Raw genomic sequence first — 23986 nt, forward strand, 5'->3', positions numbered from 1 at the left:
TTGTTTCCAGACACTAATAGTGTGCAGAGTATCTGCATCGAAGATAGACACAAAAACCCAGAATAACTCAGCCGGACAGGCAGCATCTCTGAAGAGAAGGAATGGATGACGTTTCGGGTGGAAACTCTTCTTCAGACTGCATTCTTTTGTAACCAGACACTAATGGTGAGCAGAGTATCTGCATCCCTTTGTACCCACACTCATAGTGAGCAGAGTATCTGCATCCCTTTGTACCCACAGTAATGGTGAACGGGGTATCTGCATCTCTTTGTACCCACACTAATGGTGAGCAAGAGTATCTGCATCCCTTTGTACCCACAGTAATGTTGAACAGGGTATCTGCATCTCTTTGTACCCACACTAATGGTGAGCAAGAGTATCTGCATCCCTTTGTACCCAGACACTAATAATGAGCAGGGTTTCAACAACCCATTGTAGACAAAATGCTGGAGTAGCTCAGCGGGACAGGCAGCATCTCTGGAGAGAAGGAATGGGTGTCCCATTGTACCAAGACACTAATGGTAAGCAGAATATCTGCAAGCCATTGCATCAGTTTGGGAAGTCAACACAAGGGATGCTTGTCGTGCGCTTGCGCACGTTGCCCCAGAGGCGGAGCGCCTTCCCATCATGCTCGGCGAGAGTCGCGCGTCTGTTGCCAGGCAACGGCGCCAGGGACCTGCGGCCACCCGCTCGCCGCTGCCGGACCCAGGCCCGACGCTCCATCTCAGGCTGCAATGGCGAAGAGTCAAGTTGGAGCCGCGCCCTCAGTGGAGTAAGGCAATCGTAATTCGGAACCCCTTGCGGGGGCCCCGATACTGGGCAGTGGGGAAGAGCAGTGGAGTTCGGTGGGATAGGGTCGAGGGCCTACAGTATACTGTGTCTAGGTGGATGGTGCGGGGTGGAGTGGGTTGGAGGCCAAATGCTGCGGCCAAATGGTATGGTGTGGGTGGATAGTGTTGGGTTGCCAGTACTATAACTAGGTGGATGGTATGGTGTGGGTGGATAGTGTTGGGGTGCCAGTACTGTAACTAGATGGATGGTATGGTGTGGGTGGAGAGTGTTGGGGTGCCAGTACTGTAACTAGGTGGATGGTATGGTGTGGGTGGATAGTGTTGGGGTGCCAGTACTGTAACTAGATGGATGGTATGGTATGGGTGGAGAGTGTTGGGGTGCCAGTACTGTAACTAGGTGGGTGGTATGGTGTGGGTGGAGAGTGTTGGGGTGCCAGTACTGTAACTAGATGGATGGTATGGTGTGGTGGAGAGTGTTGGGTGCCAGTACTGTAACTAGATGGATGGTATGGTGTGGGTGGAGAGTGTTGGGTTGCCAGTACTATAACTAGGTGGATGGTATGGTATGGGTGGAGAGTGTTGGGGTGTCAGTACTGTCACTAGATGGATGGTATGGTGTGGGTGGAGTGTGTTTCAAAGGTCTTTTATCGTCACATGTACCAATTAAGCTTCTCTGTGGATTGTCACCTTGTCGTGGTGGAGAAGCTTGTGCGGTCCTGAGGTCCTGAGAACGATGCCGTCTGGAGCTCTGCTCCTGGTAGGGTCACCCATGGTGGTAAGGTGGAGGGGAGGTCCCTGACAAAGAGCAATCTAACCAAGACCTCAATGGTGAAACAGGCGGAGGATGATGGCTGACTTTAGTGGAGCGTCACAACGGCTGGGAAGGCGGATGAAGGCTGCAGTGGGCAGGTATTATAGACGGGAAGGTAGATGCTCCCACCCCCACGAGTCTCGGGCAGATGAGGCTCATCAGCCTGGAAAGGCAGTCCATCTGGGAGAGGGGAAACTCTGATCTAAAACCTCCACTGCCTTGTGGCCATATCCAGTCATGGAAAATGCTCCAGGAGTAAACCTCAAGAAAAATCCGGAGTCGGGGTCCCTAAGGCAGTTTGTCGTTGTCTACAACCTCGTTCTGGCAGCTCCTGCGATGGCGCTGGTGCCAAACTGTAACGGCTCTGCTGTTCCTTTGGATCGATCAGCGACGTGGAGAGGGGGGACGTGCTGCATGGGCAACAGCCTGTCCTTCATATGACATCACCCAGGCTTGCATCCGACCACACATCGACGCTGCTCGAGCCGAGGTTTGGAACAAGTAGCCAACAACCAGAATGCATCACCCATGGTCAGCCATGACCGAGGGGGGCCTTAGAACCTTAGAACCAATTAAGGTACAGTGATATGCGAATTACCATACAACCATATGAAAAAAAAGCAACAAGACACACAACTACATAAAAGTTAACATAAACATCCACCACAGTGGATACCCCACATTCCTCACTGTAATGGAAGGCAAAAAAGTCCAATCCTCTTCCTCTTTATTCTCCCGCGGTCGGGGCAGTCGAACCTTCCGTTGGGGCGATCAAAGCTCCGGTGGTCGAAGCCCCCGTGTCAGGACGATCGTAGCTCCCGCATCGGGGCGATCGAAACTCCTGCGGCTTGGAATTCCCAATGTCGTTCTCTGACCAGAGACTGTGGGTTCCGTGATGTTAAGTCCGCGAGCGCCCATGGTCGGAGCTCCGAGGTCAATCCCTCGCAAAGGGATCACGGGCTCTGCGATATTAAAGTCCCTTAGGCACCCGTGGTGGAGCTCTCGAAATCGGTCTCCAGCAAAGGCCACCAACTCCTCAATGTTAGGCTGCAGTGCGGACGGAGATACGATATGGAAACAAAACGCATCTCCGTCGAGGTAAGAGATTAGAAAAAGTTTCCCCCAATCCCTCCCCCCCACTCCCCACATAAAACAAGCTAAAGAACACTAAAAACATACATTTAACGCATACTATTAAAACACGACAGACAGACTCTGGGCAAGGCAGCCATTGGTGTGCGAGAACCGTGTTAAGGTGGATATAAGGGTGGAGTGGGTTGGAGGGCCAATACTGGATGGTATGGGATGAGGTGGGGTGGTGTGTCAATACTGTGTCTGGATAGGTGGCTGGGATGTGTTTAACATTGTGCCTGGGTAAATGGGGTTGGTTGGAGTGCCTATTCTGTGCCTGGGTGGTGGGGTGCAGAAGTGGAGTGGCTATACTGTGGAAGGGGTGTGCTGGAGTGTCAACATTATGCCTGGGTTGATGGGATAGGTTGGTGCCCAGACTGTGCCTGGTTGGGGGACTGCCTAATTCTCCACTCAGATCAAGTGGAATTTCCAGAACAGTGCATGGCAGGAATGGAGTACCATTAATGTGCAAGTGAGATGGTGTTTGGTCTTGTGCCTGGAGAGACATGGGACAATACTTTGCTAGGCTGATTCCAATATTGAGTCGAACTGGAGTAGAGAAAGGATTGTGCTAATGGGGATTAGGATGTGCAGCATCTGTACCACAACCGTTTGAGGGAGTGATGGTGAGCCCAACAGCATATCTGGATAGGCCCAATCTTGTAGCCAGGTTGGCGTGGTAGCTTGTATTGCATTTATTGTGTATTATTGTGTAGCATGGTAGATTTATTATTAACAAATCAGGTAGGCCAAATGCCATGCTTGGATGAGAGATATGATGGTGGGCCCAAGATTGTACCTGCATAGGAAGTGGGCTTGATAATAAGTGGGTTGAATAGGATAGACCACAAAATACCCAGATTGGCACAGTAGGCCTAATGTTGCGCCTGTTATCTGTTAGGACTAATACAACATCTGGTTATTCATTGGCTATACACATAGTATAGATGAAGTACCCTTATGGGGGGTATAATTTGGGCCCTGTACAGTATGGGTTTGTGTTAACCCAATACTGTACTTGGAGTTGAGGGATAATGGTTGGATCTAACACTGTAACCAATTATGCTCAGTACTGCATTTGGATGGGTAGATGAGCAGGGGCCACAGCATGTCCAGGTCAAGGTGGAGGATGGGGCCAATACTGTGTCCAAGTATTGGGATGGTTAAAAGGAATCTTTAGATAGCATGATGGTTCTCGGGTAGGCTCATAGCTCATTTTATGGACCTGTGTTTGGAGCGTAGTTGAGAACATAAGAGAAGCAAGAGAGGGTCATTAGACCCCTTGAGCCTGAGCAATCATGCAGTAAGATCATGGCCCGTTTCATACCTCAGGTTTTGTTGTTTGTCATTTGAACTTGAGTAAAAGCATGACCACTAGTCTGTGGCGATGCGGTGTGTACGGAGATGATCAGTTGTTAGATGGGTAGACCAATATGGGCTTGAAAATTCCTTCCACACAGTTAACAGACGTGTACAGCTGCTGTACTTTAGATTTAATTTAGAGATACAGAGTGGAAATTGGCCTTCAGCCCACCGAGTCCATGCCAACCATCGATCACCTGTATACTAGTTTTATGTTATCCCACCTACTCATCCTACACACTAGGGGCAATTTACAGAAGTCAATTAACCTACAAAACTGCACCACTTTGGACTGTGGAAGGAAACCAGGGTACCTGGAGAAAACCCACGTGGTCACATGGATAATGTGCAAACTCTGCACAAACAGCACCCAAAGTCAGGATCGAACCTAGGTCTCAGGCGCTGTGAGGCAGCAGCTCTATTGCTGTGCCACTCTGCCGCCCTGATTTCTTGATTCTAGTTCTTGATTGTTGAGATTCTGTTTTCTTTATTTTTTCCTCCAGTTTAGTTTCCTTGTTTTTATGCAAAGCACCAGTTTTTATGTGGGGTTCGCTAAACAGCTTGTTTTGTGTGCCAAATGTTGAAACTCTTCAGAGATGTTCTAGGATAGTCTCTGAATCAGTTTCATTCCACCACATGATCGTTTACCCTCAGTCAGCTCTCTAAAAAGTAGCTGCCTCGGTATTCTGCCATCAGACATTTTCCAGACTTGTCTTGTCCACCTGGTGTTTTCAGTAATGTGTAGATGCAGGGGAGGTTTGTCTGAATTATAATCTGTGTTTCTGGCATCCTGCCTTGCCACATGCTGTGAAGCATTCTGTGCAGACAGGTTGTGAGGAAGTGGTTAACCTGTCTGGTATGTCTGCTGTATATTTGCCATGTCTCACAATCATGTAGAAAGACGAGTATGACAACAGCACAATAGCACCTTGGTCTTTAGGCTGATTCCTCTTTGTTCCCACACTTTACTTTTCGGTCTTCCAAAAGCAGAGTTTTCTATAATTTCTTTGACTTCATCATCAGTGATGATTGATGTTGAGGGACAAGGTTCATGAACTTGCTCACTACTGAAAGCCTCTGACCATTCACAAAGATGTTTGGTTCTGTGTACAAGATGTCTGGTATTGGTTAGGGTTAGTTTAGTTCATGATTGTCATGTTTTCCGAGCAACAGTGATGATGCAGAGCTTGCATTGAGGGCACAGTTGTCATAAAGAGGAAGTCAATGAGGTTTCTCACATTTTGGTTTTGGTTGAGTCCCCTTAGGTTGAAAAGAACTCTGTCAGTCTTGTTTCTAAGGTTGATCACATCTTCTTTATCAGGGTAGGCACCAGACAGCATTGCAGTTCATATTAAACTGTATGGCGGCAAGCACATCACCTTGTTGCACACTACTGGTGACTAGGAATGGGTCTGAAGACATTCTGTCATCCATTACTCTGGTCATCATACTGTTGAGGAGTTGTCAGACAATTGATATGAACTTTTTGGTGCAGCCATCCTTTGCCATGATCTTCCATTAGCCCTCATGACAAAGATTGTTGAAAGCTTCAGTGGGATCGACAAAGGTGGTGCACAAATTGCAGTTTTATTTTTGTTACTTATCTTGGAGTTTTCTTGTTGTGAAGAGCATGTCAACTGTTCCACACCTTATGTAAAACTTGCAGAGAATCTCCAGAGATGCTGCCTGACCTGCAGAATCAATTTTGCACTTTGTGTCTTTTTTCCCCATAAACCAGCATCTGCAGTTCCTTTCTTCTCCAAAACCCCACATTTGCTTTATGGAGTAAGGAACTGCAGATGTTGGAAGTAGACCTACCTCAATGTGAGTGATCAGCCTGTTTAACAGGATGCCAATAAGAATTTCCTCTGATTATCACAGACGTGATGGTTCTTATGCTTGTATAGATGGGTAATTGAGGCATCCATGAAGTCCTGGATTGCTATTAATATGCGACATTGTCAAGGACAATCATGGATATGTTCAAGAATCCAGTAAAGTTAAAGGAACTAAGCTTGAAAGTGAAGAAGTAGAATTATACTGGATGGAGCTGCATGACAATAAAGGGCAGAAAATGTTCAAGGGAGAGATCCATAGGTCTCCAAACCATAGTAGTATTGCCGGCCAATGTATAAAACAACATATTAGGGGTACAGGTGATAGGATAAAAGCATAATCATGGAGAATTTTAATCTACATATTGAATTAGCAGTTGTAGTGTGAGGAATACATATTGTGGATAAGAGATGGTTTTCTATGTTGGTATGTTGAGAAATAAACAAGGAAGCTGATTTTCCTAGACCTAATAATGGACACCCATAAAGGGTCAAGTAATAATCTGATATTTCAATACCTCGAGGAAAGTGTCACCATAATTTCACAGAATTTTAAAATAAAAAATGAAAGTGATTTAGTCCAATCTGAAACCAGATTTTAAATCTGAACAAGCTAAAAGATGTGAAATGGCTTTTGTAAATTTGGAAACTCCAGTAAAAGACACAGTTATAAACAAGCAATAGTTAACAATTAAAACATGAATCCTTAGTTTACAACATATATCCCTTGAAAACACAGTTCAAAAGGAAAACAGGTCCAGCTGTGGCTAACGAGAAGTTAGAGCTATTATTAGATCAAAGGAAAAGGCTTATAATGTTGTCAAAAAGTGAAATAAGCCTGAGGATTGGAAACATTTAAGTATTCAGCAAAGGATAAGGAAAGGGAAAGTAGAATATGTGAGTAATTTAGCAAGTAACATAAAGTAGACCGCAAACGCTTCTTTTGGAAAGATTAGCTAAGTTTAAAGGAGAGGAAAATTTGTATTAGCGAAGAGGAGGGGTTGTTACTTTATTGATTAAGGAAAATGTCACAGCAGTAGTCTGAGATGGCGTTACTGATGGTTTGTCCCGTGAGGCCATATGGGTGGAGCAGAGAAATAAAAAAGGGATGATCACCTTGTTGGGATGTACTATTGGCCCCCAAATAGTCAGCAGACATTAGAAAAATAAATATGTCAGGAGATTGCAGGCAGCTGCAAGACTAATAGGTTGTCAATGTAGGGGGATATAAACTCTTTAATATAAACTGGAGCTGTTACAGTGTCAAGGGCTTAGATGGGTTGGAATTTGTCAAATGTGTTCAGGAAAGTTTCCTCAGGCAATATGTAGATGGCCCTATAAGAGAGAGGGAAAAGCTATTGGTAAGGGCAAGTGTCTGAAGTGTCATGGGATGAGCCTTTTGGGACCAGTGACCACAGTTCTATTTAGCTTTAAAATAGTTATGGATGAAGACTTCTGTGGGAAACAAGAGAAGAAATTGAATGAACCTTGGCTGAAATACATGAATCTTCATTAGAATGAATCATGACGACCGGAGGGTTGTTAACATTGTGCCTCCATTTAAGATGGGCTGCAAATAAAAACTTGATAACTATAGACCAATGTGCTTAACATCTGTGATGTTAGAAGGCACAATGCCTACGAGATCACTTCTAAGAGCAGATTGTGTTTGACCCCATGAGGGAAAAGACAATTTTGATTTGGTGTGCATTGAATCAGACTTGATTAGGGAGCCTAAGGTGAAAGCACCCTTAGGAGGCAGTGATCATAATATGATAGAATTCAACCTGCAGTTTAAGAGGGAGATGCTGAAATCGGATATATTGGTATTACTGTTGAGCAAAGGTAACTGCAGAGGCATGAGGGAGGAGCTGGCTAAAGTTGATTGCAAGTGGACCCAAGTAGGAATGACGTTGGAGATTCTGGGAGTAATTCTGGAGACACAGGATCTTTTCAACCTAAAGAGGAAGAAACATACCAAGAGGAGATTGAGGCCACCGTGGCTGACAAAGGAAGTCAAAGCTAACATAAAAGGAAAAGAGAAGGCATATAACATGGCAAAGATTACTGGGAAGCTAGAGGATTGGGAAATTTATACAAAACCTACAGAAGGAAATTAAACAAGCAATAATGGGAGAAAAGATGAAACATGAAGGTTGGCTAGCCAATCATATAAATATAAAGATGATACAAAGATAGGTGGAGGGACAGGTAGGGTTGAGGAAGCAGGGAGGCTGCAGAAGGATTTGGAAAGATTGGGTGAGTGGGTGAAGAAGTGGCAAATAAAATACAGTGTAGCAAAGTGTATGGTCATGCGCTTTGGTAGAAGGAATAAAGGTGTAGACTGCTTTCTATACAGGGAGAGATTTCAGAAATCAGAGGTACAAAGCGACTTGGGAGTGCTGGTATAGGTTTCCCAAAATGTTAATTTGCAGGTTGACTCAGTAGTAAGGAAGGCAAATGCAATGTTAGCATTCATTTCAAGGGGACTAGAATATAAAAGCAAGGGTGTAATGCTGAGACTTTTCTGGTGCTGGTGAGGCCGCATTTGGAATATTGAGAGCAATTTTGGGCCCAATATCAAAGGAAGGATGTGGTGACTCTGGACTGGGTCCAAAGGAGGATTACGAGAATGATTCTGGGGATGACTGGGTTAACGTATGAGGAGCATTTGAAGTCTCTGGGATTGTATTTGCTGGAGTTTAGAAAGATGAGGGGGGATCTCATTGAAATCTACTGTATAATGAAAGGCCTAAATTGAGTGGACGTGGAAAGGATATTTCCAGCAATGGTAGAACCAGAGGGCACAGCCTCAGAATAAAAGGACGTACCTTCAGAATGGAGATGAGAAATGTCTTTAGCCAGAGGGTGGTGAATCTGTGGAATTCATTGTCACAGACGGCTGTGGAGGAAAGTGATTGGGTATTTTTAAAGCAGAGAGTGATAGGTTAGTAAGGATGTCAAACGTTAAGGGGAGAAGGCAGGGGAATGGGATTGAATGAGAAATATCGATCAGCCATGATCGAATGCCCGATGAGCTGAATGGCTTAATTCCGCTCCCATGTCTTATGGTCTCATGGCAAGTTATCGGAGAGGATTCTGAGGGATAAGATATATATGCATTTGGATAGACGGGCTGATTAGTAATAGTCAACATGGTTTTGTACTTGGAGATTGTGTCTTATAATTCTGAGTTTTTTGAAGAAGTAACCAAAAAGCTTAACTATATGGACATCAGCAAGGCACTTGTCAAGGTTCTGCATGGTAGACTGCTTTGGAAAGTTGCATTGCATGGGATCTAGGGAGAGCTAGATAACTGGATAGTGATTTTTTATTTTAATTGGTTACCTAAAGTTTTAAAATCTTTGAATTTGGTGTCTGTTTAATAATGGTCATTACGTGCATGCTGCAACACCAGTGGAGAAGGAAATGAATGATTACGGATAGGATATAAACAAGTGGGCCATTTTGTTCTGGATGATGTCAAGCAAAGATACTAGAGGAACAAGACCACTCCGTTGAAATTGCCTATACTGAAGTGTAGTACGCAAAGGAGCGTAACGTCTGCCATTTTAGGTCCGCTATGCCTCTCGCAGCGTAATCAGTGTTTTGGGGGAACTGTATGTGTGATGGTACCATTAAAATGCAGAATATATCTCATCTATCAATTCACAGATTTTTGTTATTTTTCTTTTTAAAAGTTTCTGCCAGTTTCTGCCTACTAAAATGGTGCCATGACATACTACGGTTTTTAGGGTCGAGTGGTCTATCTTGTTGCTCTAGTATCTTTGATGTCAAGTCTGCGTGAGGTTCTTTGGAGCTTTCAAGGAAGCAGCAAATATCCCACTGCTGACTTCAGCCTTGTAGATGGTAAAAAGACTTTGCGGTGCCAATGTTGACTCGCAGAATGTGGATGTTTGGTTACTGATGCAGGCATGACTTTCATTTAATGAGGAATTACAAATGAGGTAGAATTGGGCATTACGCAATTACCAGCAAACACCGACTGAGGAAAGGTGAAAATGTTTAGACCTGGAATGCTGTCCTGAAGACCTGTTGCCTGGGCTGGAATGAAAGAACAATAACAATCAGCTTCCTTTTGTGCATGATGACAACCATGGAACTAGTTCTCCGTTGATGCTCAATGAAAGTGCAATCACTTTCACTTCCTCTGGAATTCTGCTCTTTCATCCATTTTTGGACCTATGTTGTCGTGAAACCTAAAGTTGATTTGTTTTGAAAAATCTTAAATTGGACATAAGTAACCTATTATTAGAAATAAAGGGGCCACTCAATAACAGTATCATGTGACAACATGGGTGGCACAGTGCACAGTGGTAGAGTTGCTGCCTTACAGTGCTTACAGCGTGAGAGACGGGTTCAATCCTGACTATGGGTCCTCTCTGTACGGAGTTTGGACATTCTCGCCATGAACACGTGGGGTTTCTCCGAGATCTTCGGTTTCCTCCCACACTCCAAAGACGTACAGATTTGTAGGTTAATTGGCTTGGCATAAATGTAAAATTGTCCCTAGTGTGTGTAGGATGGTGTTAATGTGCGGGGATCGCTAGTCGGTGTGGACTCGGTGGGCCAAAGGACTGTTTCTGTGCTGTATCGCTAAACTAAACTAAACAAAACTAATCGACAACAAATCTTCAGGCATAACTTTGCTATCTGCAAAGGTTTCGGTGATAGGTTCTTTGGGCCTAGATGAATGAAGGTATGTGGGAATTGCGGATGACAACTCCAGGTGGCTGGCTGGGCTCAGCATGATATTAAAATTATTAAAAATAAATTAATCATATAGTAAATTCAAGGCAAATAATTTATTTAAATTATTTCAGTTAATTGAAAAATAATGTAACTCACCTGAAAATGTATTATCTTCTTTTTACCCATTTCCTGTGCATCAGAATAATGTAATCAGAATCAATTGATGAATATGCATAAAGTTAGACCTAGACCTAGAGTAAATTTAGTGAGCAGATTTGTAAGTGTAGCATCTGCGAAATTACATGAAGTTGTTGCTCTGCCACTGGGCTCCACAGGAAGTCCATCTTCCATATGTATTTGGAGTGACTGCAGATTCAAGAATTCTGCACCTCGGAAAATATCTGTTGGAAGTGTTTTTATTAGCCAGCTTGGCTCTCTCTGCAAAATAAAATGATCACTGCAGGTCCAATGTATATGATTGCAGTAATTGACCATGTCTTTTCTCTTCAAGAGGCAAGGAAATGGTGGTAAATGGGAAGGTCAAATAAACTGAATAAGATCTTGGGGTTAACTATATTGTCTGTTAACTCTAATTTGTTTCAAAGTTAATGTTGATGTATCTTTTATGTATTTCCAAAAAGCCAGACCAATGTGAAAAGAAAGTACAGCAGTCGGGTCACAAGATCAACCAATTCTGGAGGAAAGTCTTCTGCTTCTGTTAAAGATGTTATGGCAACCAATAAGGATAATTCAAAATGCGAGGTTAGTGGAAGGTTATTACAGCAACATTTTAACATTATTATAATTCATTTGCCTGTAATAATACCTGCATTTATTGGTAGTTGTCCCACACAAATGCACTATACTGCTCAACATACCTTGCTTATTTCTTCCTGTCTTTATACCACTGCGCCATCTCTGGTGGATCTATCTTGTGAGTGGAACAGGGCCTACACAGAATTGTGGTAAAGGAATCTAGCATGACTGTGTCAAGTTATCATTTGTTTAGCTTTGGGTTTGGACACTGTCTCCCCTCCCTTCCCCCAGTTCATTTTTCAAGACCACCACGACCTTGACTGGATTTGGTACCGAGGTCAAAGTAAAGTGACCATCCGGTTTTATCCTTTCTTCGTTTGGAAGTTGTGATATATGCCAAATCATTTGAGGGGGCACATTTTTACAGGTCACGTTTCCTTCAGATCAGGTAAAGATAGGTTTCCTCTCTTGAAGGGTGTTTGTAAACCTGACAATCCATCATTACTAAGAGTTACTGTTTTGTTTTTCAAACTTCATGATTAACAGATGGAACTTGAACTCATAGCTCTGGTTTGTTAGTCTGGGCTTCAGCCTAACTGGTCTGGTAACTTATTCACTGTATAATTACAGTACATACCATAAAATATTTGATTAAAGTAGTGCACACATACTTTGAATGGCGGCTGCATTTGGATTTGCTCTCTAAGCCAATTATAGTAGACAGAAAATCCTAGCTTTATGGCTGTCTAATTCTTTCCCTCCAACTAATGCGTTCTAACAGCTGTTATCCCTCCAGGCTCTTATCAGCAATGTGAAGGACATCTGCTTCTGAGTGAGATTGCCAATTAGGACACTTTCATTATTTCGGATATCGAAATGTTGTAATTCCCAAACCCATTTTGTTTATAATCCTTGTGGCTTGTCTGTTGGTGAAAATGATATAAAAATGAAAAATGACTGATTCACCTGCTATACCCAGATGTGTTCTCAACTGTAAAGAATAATATTTAATTAACAGGCTGTTTCATTTTTTTCAATTTTTGACACAGCAATTGGGAGGTGGATGTGGGAGCATCAATATATTAAATCTACATGGAAAAGGAATTAAGAAGATACAGAAGTTTGTTATTGTAAGCATTCACAACTTATTTATTATTCATGACTGCTTGTGAATTAAATGTGAACTTTGGAATTAGTACTAATATATATTCCCATAAGGAACTGCAGATGCTAGTTTATAAAAACACAAAATGCTGGAGTAATTCAGCAGGTCAGGCAGCATCTCTGAATTGGAGAACTCAATGTTCACCCATCTGTCAATAAACCCCCCCTCACATATTCACCAATCACATGCCAGGCTTTGTCCCACTACCATCTCTTTTCAAGCTGTCTCCCTACTACTACAATCAGCCTAACCCGAAACGCCACCTTTTCATGTCCTCTAGAGACGCTGCCTGACCCGCTGTGTTACACCAGCACTTTGTGGGGTTTTTTCTAGTTTCCTTTCACGTTCACAAGGCCATTTGGCCCATCGAGTCTACTCCGCCATTCAATCATGGCTGATCTCTGCCTCCTAATCCTAATCCCATTTTCCTGCCTTCTCCCCATAACCCTTGACACCCGTTCTGATCAAGAATTTGTCTATCTTTACCTTAAAAATATCCAATGACTTGGGGTCTACAGCCCTCTATGACAATGAGTTCCACAGATTAACTACCCACTGACTAAATAAGTCTTTTCCTTCGTCTTTTCCAAGGTAAGTCTTCAAAGGTACATCATTGGAAACATTTATTTTACCAGACAGTGCTGGATAAGCATTTAGCTCATTCAAAATGCCTGCTCATTTGTAGGCTGAGTGGTCTATTTCTGTATCAATTCTAGTTCAATCTTATTCGGTGGTGGGGTGGGAAATCTAAGAAGTATTAGAAGAGAGAAAATGGAGGTTTATTCAAAAAAAATGTCCCTGATTCAGACCTGCTAAGATTGTATTGAAAATAAGCGAATATAAATTTTCTATAAATTCTTTAGGTAAATTGTTTTCTTAATATTTAGATTTTTTTGGATGCTCGTGAAGAATAATAAAAGTAATAAACTGGTCCTATTAAAATGCGGTGAAATCAAAATAGTTAAATTTACCACTTAAATAGTGCTGTTACTGTAAATTTGCAATTTTCCAGTCCTCTGGAATCTTTGCTGACACTAGTGATTCTTAAAAGGTCAATACTAATGCCTGCACAATCTCTACAGCTACCTTTTTCAGAACACTGGGGTCCATCTGGTCCAAGTGACTTATCCACCTTCAGACCTTTCAGATTCTCCACTACCTTCTCCTCAGTAATGGCGACCGCACTCACTTCTGCCTCCTGACTCTTGAATTTCTGGCACATTGTTGGTATCTCCCACTGTGAGGACTGACGGACAAAACATATTCATTTTATCTGCCATTTCTTTGTTCCCCATTACTATTTCTCCAGTGTTATTTTCCAGCGGTCCAATGTCTACTCTTGTCTCTGTTTTATTCTTTATTCATCTGAAAAAATAGCTTTTAGTAGCCTCTTTTATATTATTGGCTAGCCTACCTTCACATTTCATCTTTTGTTCCCTTATTACTTTTTTGGTTGCCTTCTGTTCCAATTCTCTAGCTTTCCACTAATCGTTCCCATGTTATTTCTTCTCTTTTGCTTTTATGCTATCTTTGCCTTCCCTTGTGAGCCATGATGGCCTCATTCTCCCCTTAGTAAATTTCTTCCTCTTTGGGATGAAAAGATCCTGTGTCTTCTGAATTATTCTCAGGAACTCCTGCCATTGCTTCTCCATTGTCATTCCTGCTAGGGTCCCCTTCCAACCAATGTAGGAAGGGGACCCTAGTGCCTCTCCCTCCTCCCTCGTGCCTCTGTTACCTTTGCTCAACATTATTATTGATACTTCCGATTTCATCTTCTCCCTCTCAACTGCAGGTTAAATTCTATTATATTAGGATCACTGCCTCCTCGGGGTTCCTTCACGTTAAGCTCCCTCATCAAGTCTGGTTGTTTACACAACACCAAATCCAGAATTGCATTTTTCCCTAGTGGGCTTGACAACAAGATGCTCTAAAAAGCTATCTCATAGCTTTGTGCCCTACAGCTTGACTATTATTTGGAGGCCGATATACAACTTCCGTCAGGATATTATTCCCCTTCAATTTCTTAACTCTACCCAAAAGGATTCCCCATATTCTCATCTTATGTTGTTTCTTGCTAAGGATTGGATTTTATCCCTTACCAATGGGGCACCCCACCCCCTCTGCCCACTTGCCTGTTTTTTCGATAGGATGTGTATCGTGGATAGTCAGCTCCCAGTCCTCTGATCCTCATTCAGCCATGCCTCTGTGTTGCCCACAAGGTCGTACCTGCCAATTTCTAACTACGTTACAAGCTCATCCACCTTGTTTTAAATACTACATGCATTTATATATAACACCTTTAGCTCACTATTTACCACCACTCTTCTCAAAATGGTTTCCACCTTGCCTGACATTAGATTCTTATCCCTTTTTAAGCTTCCTGTCATATTTCTTACACTGGAGACATCGGTAATCTCTGCTATGCTCTCCTTTATCCATATCTTTCCAAGGTGTTGAACTCCTACCCACACTATTTAGTCTAAAGCCCTTGCAGGCCTAGTTATGCAATTCACCAGCATCCTGCTCCCAGCATGGTTCAGGTGGAGTCCGTCCCATCGGAACAGCCTCCTCCTTCCCCAATACTGATGTTAATGTTTCACAAATTCAAACCCACTTCTCTCACACATTTAACTTACTAATCTCATCGAACGTATGCCAATTCGCTTTTGGCTCAGGTGGCAATACAGATTATTATCTTTTTTATTCTACTTTTTAATATAGTTCCTAGCTGCTATGATTCCTCAGCAGAATCTCTTTCCTTGTTTTACTTTTGGCGTTGGTACTATGCCCCTGTGTCCATCCCCCTGACTCTAGTGTCTCCAATTACAACTATGTGTCTCATCTGCACCCTCCATCCCACCACCCCACACTTGAATGACTTCCTGAACCATGGTGCCATGGTTAAGTTGCTCATCCTTCCTACAACCCCCACTCTTGTCCGCACAGGGTGCAAGACCCTCAGATCTGTCAGACAAGCTCAGAAGAAAACAAAGCTACAATAATCTTTATTTCATAAGAAATGCATCTTATCATGTTTTATATGCTTGTTGCTTTATTGCATTTTACCAGTATTCCATATCAGTCATAATTGTTTGAAGTTTTTCATGACCCTGTGCTGCAGTATCTCTGTGATATTTAAGTTAATATAGGCTGTAAGTAGGCTGATGTGAATAAATTATTTGTCTGCCCATGTCGCAAAATTTCACGTCTAATTTTCTTATAACATTCCCTGATAAATGAATTTAGCTGTACTCTATATTCTGAAAACCTGCTGTTTATTTTAATGCAGTTGAAAGGAATAAAGATACTGGACCTTTCCTGTAACTTCATTGAAGAAATTGAGAATTTAGAGAATAAATGTGAAATTACTGAACTCAAACTATATGGTAACTACATCAGACACATCAAGAATCTAGACAGGTTGGTGTCAATGATCGTAAGTTTATTGTATGATGTATGTTTATATATTTTTGTATTCTCTCATTGTTTAAATGGGATTTTTAATCTTAAATATTTAATCTGATATGATGTGACAGATGGTCTTTAGATATTTTAAGGCAGCTTAAACTACACTGTATTTCAATGATGTCTATTCAGAAACCATTTGATGCACAACATGAGAATGTCATTATTTAAGACAATAAATGACATTCCAATAAAATGGTCATGTATCTATCTGGATGTAGAAGCTGCTGGCTAGAAACAGAGGGGAATGGTTTCATTGCAAGGTTTTACATATTTTTGAATATATTCCATCGTAAAGCCTGACACTTTTACCAGTGTGGTAGGACATCTGATCATCCAGGAATATATTGCTATTTCTGGCTAAATTTCTGGATGTTTGCTATTTTAACTCCAGGAGGCAGGGGATTTGCATCAAACAAAGAGAGATTTGCTCTGGTACATCATTAGTGGAGGAGAGGAGTTTTTGGCTCAACCTTGGATAGAAAGCTGTTCCCTAACTTGCTGAAGAAATTATTTTTTTCTGTTTAAAAAAAAAATCATATGCTTCTGTGATGTTATGTTGGGGTCCAGCAGAGGTGTCCAGACAATTCTGACCGAGGCTTTCAATACTAGGCTTAAAGGACTGGGATATTGAAAGATAATGATGAAGGAACTGTGGGGAAAAAATGGGGCAGAAGCTCTTTAGCATGATTTTTAAATTGTCTTTGTTACCTCCAATGTATGGGTAGGCACATTAATTGATTGCTTGAAAGATACAGCATGGAAACAGGCACTTCACCCCACCGAGTCCACGCTGTTAATCCATGACTCATTTACACCTATTTAGGTTCACCTACTTTTGCATCCAATTTTTGAACATTAGGGGCAATTTATAGAGGCCATTTAACCGACAACCCTCACATCATTGGGACATGGGAGGAAATCGGAGCATCCGGAGGAAATCTAGGCAGTCACAGAGAGAATGTGTAAACTCCACACAGACAACACCCGAGGTCAGGAGTGAACCCGGGACTCTGGCACGGTGAAGCAGCAACTCCAGTAGCAGTGCCACTGTGCCTATTCTAAGCTAAGATTCTGTCACATGATGGGTGATGATAGGTGGTCAATTGATGGAGCCTATCTTTCAAACAGGGTTCTGCCCATGGTCACTCAACGTATGCTGGAAAATTGTGGGGAAGAGTTGCATAAAAAATTTAGCATTGAAGGGTATTGAAATTTTGTATGATCAAAACTTTTCTTCCCACTCCTGACTCTTTTATTAGCTAAGTTAATGACAATTTAGTTGGAACATTTTTCATTTAGCCAGAGGGTGCTGAATCTGTGGTATTTTGTCAGAGGATGGTGAATCTGTGGTCTTTAGCCAGAGGGTGGCGAAGCTGTGGAATTCAATGCCTCAGATGGCTGTGGCGGCCAAGACAGGGTATTTTTAAGACGGACATTAATAGTTTCTTGATTTGGAAGGGGATCAAAGTTTATGGGGAGAAGGCAAGAGAATGGGGTTGAGGGGAATGAATAGATCAGCCATGATTGATTGGAGGGTCGATGGGCCAATGTTCGCCAACCACTTTAGCTGTTGTTGTCCCTTCAACTCTCGCTTCTCTTTACCATCATTTCTCCTCACTTTTGGAATTCTGAAGTACGATAAATGGCTCTCATGGTTAGTCCTAGTCCCATAATTTTTAACAACACAAAAACTGACCATCGTGACGGTATTTTCCTGGTAAGAACGTACGTGTTGCGTGTGTGACGAGTGTATGCTGGAGGCTTGCTTGTCCTCCAGTACGCTTGAGCGACTCCGTGGGTCACACACTTTGACCTTTTGACCTACCGTGCAAGCACCGTACAATAGCCATGATGTTACATTCATAGTCCTTGGTACGCCCAGCCCCCTATTCATATCTCTGAATGATAACGTAAAAAAATTGTCCCTAGAGGGTGTAGGATAGTGTTAATGTACGGGGATCGCTGGGCGGCACGGACTTGGTGGGCCGAAAAGGCCTGTTTCCGGCTGTATATATATGATATGATATGATAACATTATCTCAATGCTCATATATTTTGAAGAAATGTGCTGATGGCATTTGCACAAGATTAGAAACATTGATCAAATTATTTGTTACATTGGAAACATTTGTTGTAAACACAGTGTATCTCACATGATGTGAATCATCTTTTTCTTCAATTATCCTGAAGACACGAGTTCCACAGTCACTGACATGACTTAAGTAGTATTCATATATGCAATTAAACGGCTTAACCAAGGGTGGCTTTGAACCTGAGCCTGACCTGGTTGTTAAGCTTATGGGGCAAGTAAGAACAGGGTATCGCTTTGCAGAAAATGCTTTTTAAAAAATAAATTCACTGGGTACAATTCAGAAACTGGCAAGCAAATATTTTTGTTTTGTACTTTTTTATTCAAGAGTTTGGGGCATAATTTAAACATTATATTGCCATGACAGCTGCAGTCAGATACAGCCATTCACTGGGAAACAAATGTAGTGGTTTTGCCGGGGGTTTTTTAAGTGCCATATTAATTGGTACTTTGACCTTCTGGGTCATGATAAGCCTCTCAATTAAACAATGTTGTTGTACTTGCTGCTCTGACTGCCTATTTGTCTCTCTGTGCCAGATTCTATAACTTTTGTGGTGCAGTAAAACAAAGTAACTGTACGTCACATAAATGTGGAATGGTCTAGAATGGAGGTTTTTTGTATGTAAAATGGAAAATATTTAATAAAGGCTGCATTGAAGGCTGATTTTAGGGTTCTAACATATTTTACATATCTACATATAGTCACGAGATCTTTGTATTTTATGTATCAGGTAGTTATGCCTAATGGGCCCTAAATCTTTGTGACAGTTTATTAGCTAAACCAGTGGCAGATATAACATGGGAAATTAGAGCCGACATAAGAATTCTCTGTCTATTTTGCCATTTATTTCCATCACGGCTAATCCTCTGCTCAACTCAATTTTTCTGCACAATTCCCACATCCCATGATTCCTTTCATCCAACAAAAAGAATCAGTCTTGTGCCTGTATATACTCAATAACATACAGTATCTGGGATAAACAATCCTCTGTATGAATAAAGTTCTTATTTATCCCTAAAAAGGACGGCTTCTAATCCTGTAGCTATTCCCACAAGTCTGGTCAAACAGATGAAATAACCTCTCAGCAAAAATCTCCCAAGTTCTCTCAAAATGGAATTGCTTCTCATTTTTCCATGAACAAGTTTGTATAAGCCAATGCTACTCAATCTCTCTTCTTATGGCAACTCACTCACCTCAGGAACTGATCTAAAGAATTTATATTTAAAATACTTCTAAGCTAAATATATTCTTTTTTAGGTAAGGAGACCAACAGGAGAAGGGTTTTGACCCGAAACGTCACGGATTTCTTCTCTCCAGAGATGCAGCCTGTCCCGCTGATTTACTCAAGCATTTTGTGTCTGTCATTCTTCAGGTGATCTCATTAAGTCAAGGCACAAACCTCCATAATCCCCAGACTCATTTCATTAATGCCATCAAGAAGAAGGTATAGGAGCCTGAAAACCTTAATGTCCAGGTTCAGAAGCAGCTTCTTCCTAACAATCATCAGGCTATTAACCACTACAACTTCCAAGTAAGCTCCATATGACATAACTTGGGGGAAAACAATCTTTAAACTTTCAAAATACATTGCGGAATCAGGCCCTTCCACCCATCGAGTCCACGTCAACCAGTGATCAATCATACACGAACACTATCCTACACACTAGGGACAATTTACAATCTTTCCGAAGCAAATTAATCTACAGACCAGTACATCTTTGGAGTGTGGGAGGAAATCACAACACCTGGAAAAAACCCACACGGTCACAGGGAGAAGGTACAAACAGCATACAGACAGCACCTGTAGTCAGGATCAAACCCGGGTCTCTAGCACTGAAAGGCACCATTGTGCCGCCCTTCTATATATATACACACACACACATACACACACAGTGAACTTTTTTTTGTTGTTTATTGTGTTTTTTACAGAATACTGTGTAGTATATTGATATTCTCACATATATCGATATATAATGAGACACTGTAATTCTCAGCATATATGTACTTCAATGACAAACATTTCACAAGAAGGTTGATGCATCTGTGGCCAACAAAGGAAATTAAAGATGGTATCCAAAAAAGAAGTGAGCGGCTAAACTGGTCCATCAGTAAATTAGGGAATTAATAGGGAAATAAGACAATGGCAGAGACTTTGGAAAAATATATTTTCTATCTCTCTTCATGATAGAAAATCCAAGGTTAATACACTAATCATTGTAAAAACAAATGTACTGTTCAAACTCGTAGTATCAAATTGTAACGGATTCCCTGGATCTGATTGCCTGCATCTCTTGATCTTAAAAAAGTGGCAGTAGAGATTGTTGTAATCATTCAAAATTCCCCTGAATTTGAAAAGATCCCAGCGGTTTAGAAAACAGCAAGTGGATCACCCCTATTCAACAAAGGAGGGAGAAGAATGTAGAAAAATATTACCTGGAAAGCCTGATACTTATCATTAGGAAACTGCCAAAATCCATTATTAAGGAAGTGGTAGAAGAAAATAATATAATACAATGAAGCAGTCAACATGGTTTTATGAAAGAGAAATTGTATTTAACATGTTTTCTTTGAGGATGTCATGACCATTGTGATTAGTAGGAAATCAATAGAAATAATGTAATTGGGTTTCCAAAAGTCTTTCAAAAAGGTGCCTCATAAATGGTGACAGCGCAAGGTATGAGGTCATGGCATTTGGAGAGGGGTAAATATCAGAGAATTAGTTCGCCAATAGTAAATAAAATTAGCATTAAGGGATAATTTTTAAGTTGCCATGCTATCACTAGTGGAGAACAGAGATAAGTTCTAAATTAATTACTCAGATGTAGGGACAAAATGTATTGTAGCCATATTTGCTTATAATACAAACGTAGGTAGAAAAGCAACTTATGGGGAGGCTGCAAAATATCTCTATGGAACATCAATAGATTAAAATAGTGGGTAAAAAAATTGGTAGTGGAATATAATGTAAGAAAAGGGGATACAATTGATTAAAATACCCAGAACAAAATGAAGTGGGATTTGAACGCTACAATTTATAGGGTATCCTTGTGCATGAAAAGCAGAAAGTTAACCTGCAGATAGAGCAAATGATTTGGAAGGCAAAGGGAAAGGAATACTAAAGTAAGGAAATTTTACCACAGCTGTACAAGATGTTGTTGACACCAAATCTGTAGAACTAAAAACAATTTTAGTTGTCTTATTTAAAAAGCGATAGGCTTGCATCGATAGGCATTTCAGTTCTGGGATACACCAAGTTGCAAAGTTTGCCAGCGGGTCGTTTAAGAATATTTGATAAGAGTCAAGAGTGATTGATTGTCATACATACCGACAATGGAATAGTGCAATTCCTACTAACTGCAGTATAACAGACATGTATGCACAATACACAAAAATAAAATATAATAAATAAAAAATCAATAAATTAATCCCAATATGAGTGCAAAAAAAATAATCTGATGCCCTTAGTGCAACCAAAAACTATCCATAGTTCATCGTTGAGGTAAGCGTCGTGTCGTTTTCAAGAGCCTAGTGGTTGTTGGGAAGATGCTATACTTGAACCTGGTGGTTATGGTTTTTAGACTCCTCTGTCTTCTTCCCAACAGTAGGAGTGAAATGAAAGCATGACAAGGGTGATGTGGGTCCTTGATGATACCGGCTGCCTTTTTGAGGAAGCGACTCCGATAGATTCATTCAATAGTGGGGAAGTCAGTACCTGTAATGGACCGAAACTGTACTACTATCTGTAATCTCCTTTGTTCCATATGCGTTTGTGTTGTTGAACCAGGCCACGATGCAACCAGTCAATATGCTCTCTACCATAAACTTGTTGAAGTTCAAGAGAATATTAATTGACATACGAATCTCCTCAATCTTTTAAGGAAGTAAAGGCGTCAACGTGTTTTCTTTATGATTGCATCAATGTATATAACTCTTAACAGATCTTCAGTGATCATGCCCATGAACTTGAACTTGTCGATTCTCTTCACCTCCAATCCATCAGTTCCTTGGTCTTGCGGATATTGAGAGTAAGATTGTTCTGGCATCATTCAGTCGGATTTTCAATCTACCTCCTGTACTCTGTCTCATCATTACCCGTTATTCATCCAACAAAAGTGGTATTATTGGCAAATTAAAAAACAGCATTAGAACTGTGTCTGGTTGCACAGTCATGAGTATCGAGTAAGTAGAGCATGGGACTGAATGTACAGCTCTTAGGTGGTGCTGTACTGATGGTTGATTAGGAGGAAGTGTTGGATAAATGGGAAGGGACACACTGAAACAAGTTTAACAAATTGGAATTCAGAGAGGAAAATGGTATTTCGATCAATCTGTTTGGAATGGGAATCTATTTGGAATGGGAAATGATGGTAAATATCAGAGAATTATTCTCATTACAATGATCCTTTCCAGTTTTAAATAACTGTGGGATTTATAATTTGTGTTATTTTTTAACAGTTTAAGGAGATGAAAATTTGATTGTAACCGTTCTAAATTCCCTCATGTTTTTATTTATAGGCTTCAAGAGCTCCGTGTTCTTCATTTGCAGTATAATCACATAACAAGTATAAGTAAGTAAAGCCAGCAATTTTCAGGGTCAGGAAAGGCAAGGAAAAGGAGGGATTGGTATATATTTTAAATTTAGATTTTCAGTCACAAGTGTAGCAAATATGCACGGTGGATTGCATCCTGGGCTCAAATAATTAAGTGTTTGTGGTTAGTATCTAAATGAAATCACTCAATACAGACCTCCATGAAAACCTAAGATGAAACACTAATGCTCCCTATAATTTAGATTTTGGATTTCCCAATGTCATTTGCAGTTAGAGTCATTCTGTGCGATCGCTAATGTCCATAAACAAAAATATTATCGAGCTAGCTGTAGAGCCAATCAAAACAAACATTCCTCATGGACACAAAAATATAAAAAATCGAAATAATTAAGTGTAATCAATCCTCAAATATTGTTGTAATTTCATGGCAGAAGATATTGTTAATCTGATATTAGATTTAGAATTAGATTTTTGGAACTTGCAGCTTACTCATCAAAGAATGTAGTTTTAGAATTTTGGACATTGGGAATGGTATGTATATATCTGAAATCCTTGTCCATTCACTAATGTCTAGATCATGTGGAGAAGAAGGAAATCATGGACAGACATTTCAGATTTCAGTAGACAATAGACAATAGTTGCAGGAGGAGGCCATTCGGCCCTTCGAGCCAGCACCGCCATTCAATGGCTGATCATTCTCAATCAGTACCCCGTTCCTGCCTTCTCTCCATACCCCCTGACTCCGCTATCCTTAAGAGCTCTATCTAGCTCTCTCTTGAATGCATTCAGAGAATTGGCCTCCACTGCCTTCTGAGGCAATGAATTCCACAGATTCACAACTCTCTGACTGAAAAAGTTTTTCCTTATCTCAATTTTAAATGGCCTACCCCATATTCTTAAACTGTGGCTCTTTGTTCTGGACTCCCCCAACAGGGGGAGTATTAACTGCAAATGAGTTCACTGCAGAAGTTGTTGTCAGACTTTCCCCATTATGGCAGCGGGTTCATAACTCCAGTATTGTTTTTTGTCATAAACTATGGGCTAAGGAGATTTTTAAGATGTTATCTCATCGTTACCAGGGTTCAGATAAATGTAATAATCAATTAAACTTATCTTTAATAAGTTGATAAGGTCATGATTATTTGGAACCAAATGATTGGAAGTGTGAAATCTTGTAAGAAAAATTAAAAAACAGATTATTATCCAAATGGTGAGTGACTGCATGTGAGTGCAGTGTAGAGGGATCTAAGTGTTCTGAAGCATGGATCACAAAAAGGTAACAAGTAGTTGAGAAAGAAAATTACATTTTGGCCT

General features: G+C 41.0%; 1 protein-coding gene across 2 annotated transcripts in view; it reads left to right on the forward strand.

Annotated features, from left to right (window-relative positions):
- The first annotated feature begins 659 nt into the window (after positions 1–659).
- Positions 660–23986, forward strand: part of LOC144594527 (uncharacterized) — a 61880-nt gene continuing 38553 nt past the window's right edge. The window contains exons 1-5 of one of the 2 annotated variants that reach the window (XM_078401189.1): positions 660–772; positions 11285–11405; positions 12449–12529; positions 15854–15984; positions 22638–22690. In XM_078401189.1, the coding sequence (XP_078257315.1) occupies positions 735–772; positions 11285–11405; positions 12449–12529; positions 15854–15984; positions 22638–22690 (424 nt within the window). In that variant the 5' untranslated portion in view covers positions 660–734. Of the gene's footprint in view, positions 773–2052; positions 2180–11284; positions 11406–12448; positions 12530–15853; positions 15985–22637; positions 22691–23986 lie in introns of those variants that run through there. The other variant, XM_078401190.1, reaches the window with a different exon arrangement.

The sequence above is a fragment of the Rhinoraja longicauda genome, chromosome 6 (genome assembly GCF_053455715.1).
Source record: "Rhinoraja longicauda isolate Sanriku21f chromosome 6, sRhiLon1.1, whole genome shotgun sequence".
In the NCBI taxonomy this organism is placed as follows: domain Eukaryota; kingdom Metazoa; phylum Chordata; class Chondrichthyes; order Rajiformes; family Arhynchobatidae; genus Rhinoraja; species Rhinoraja longicauda.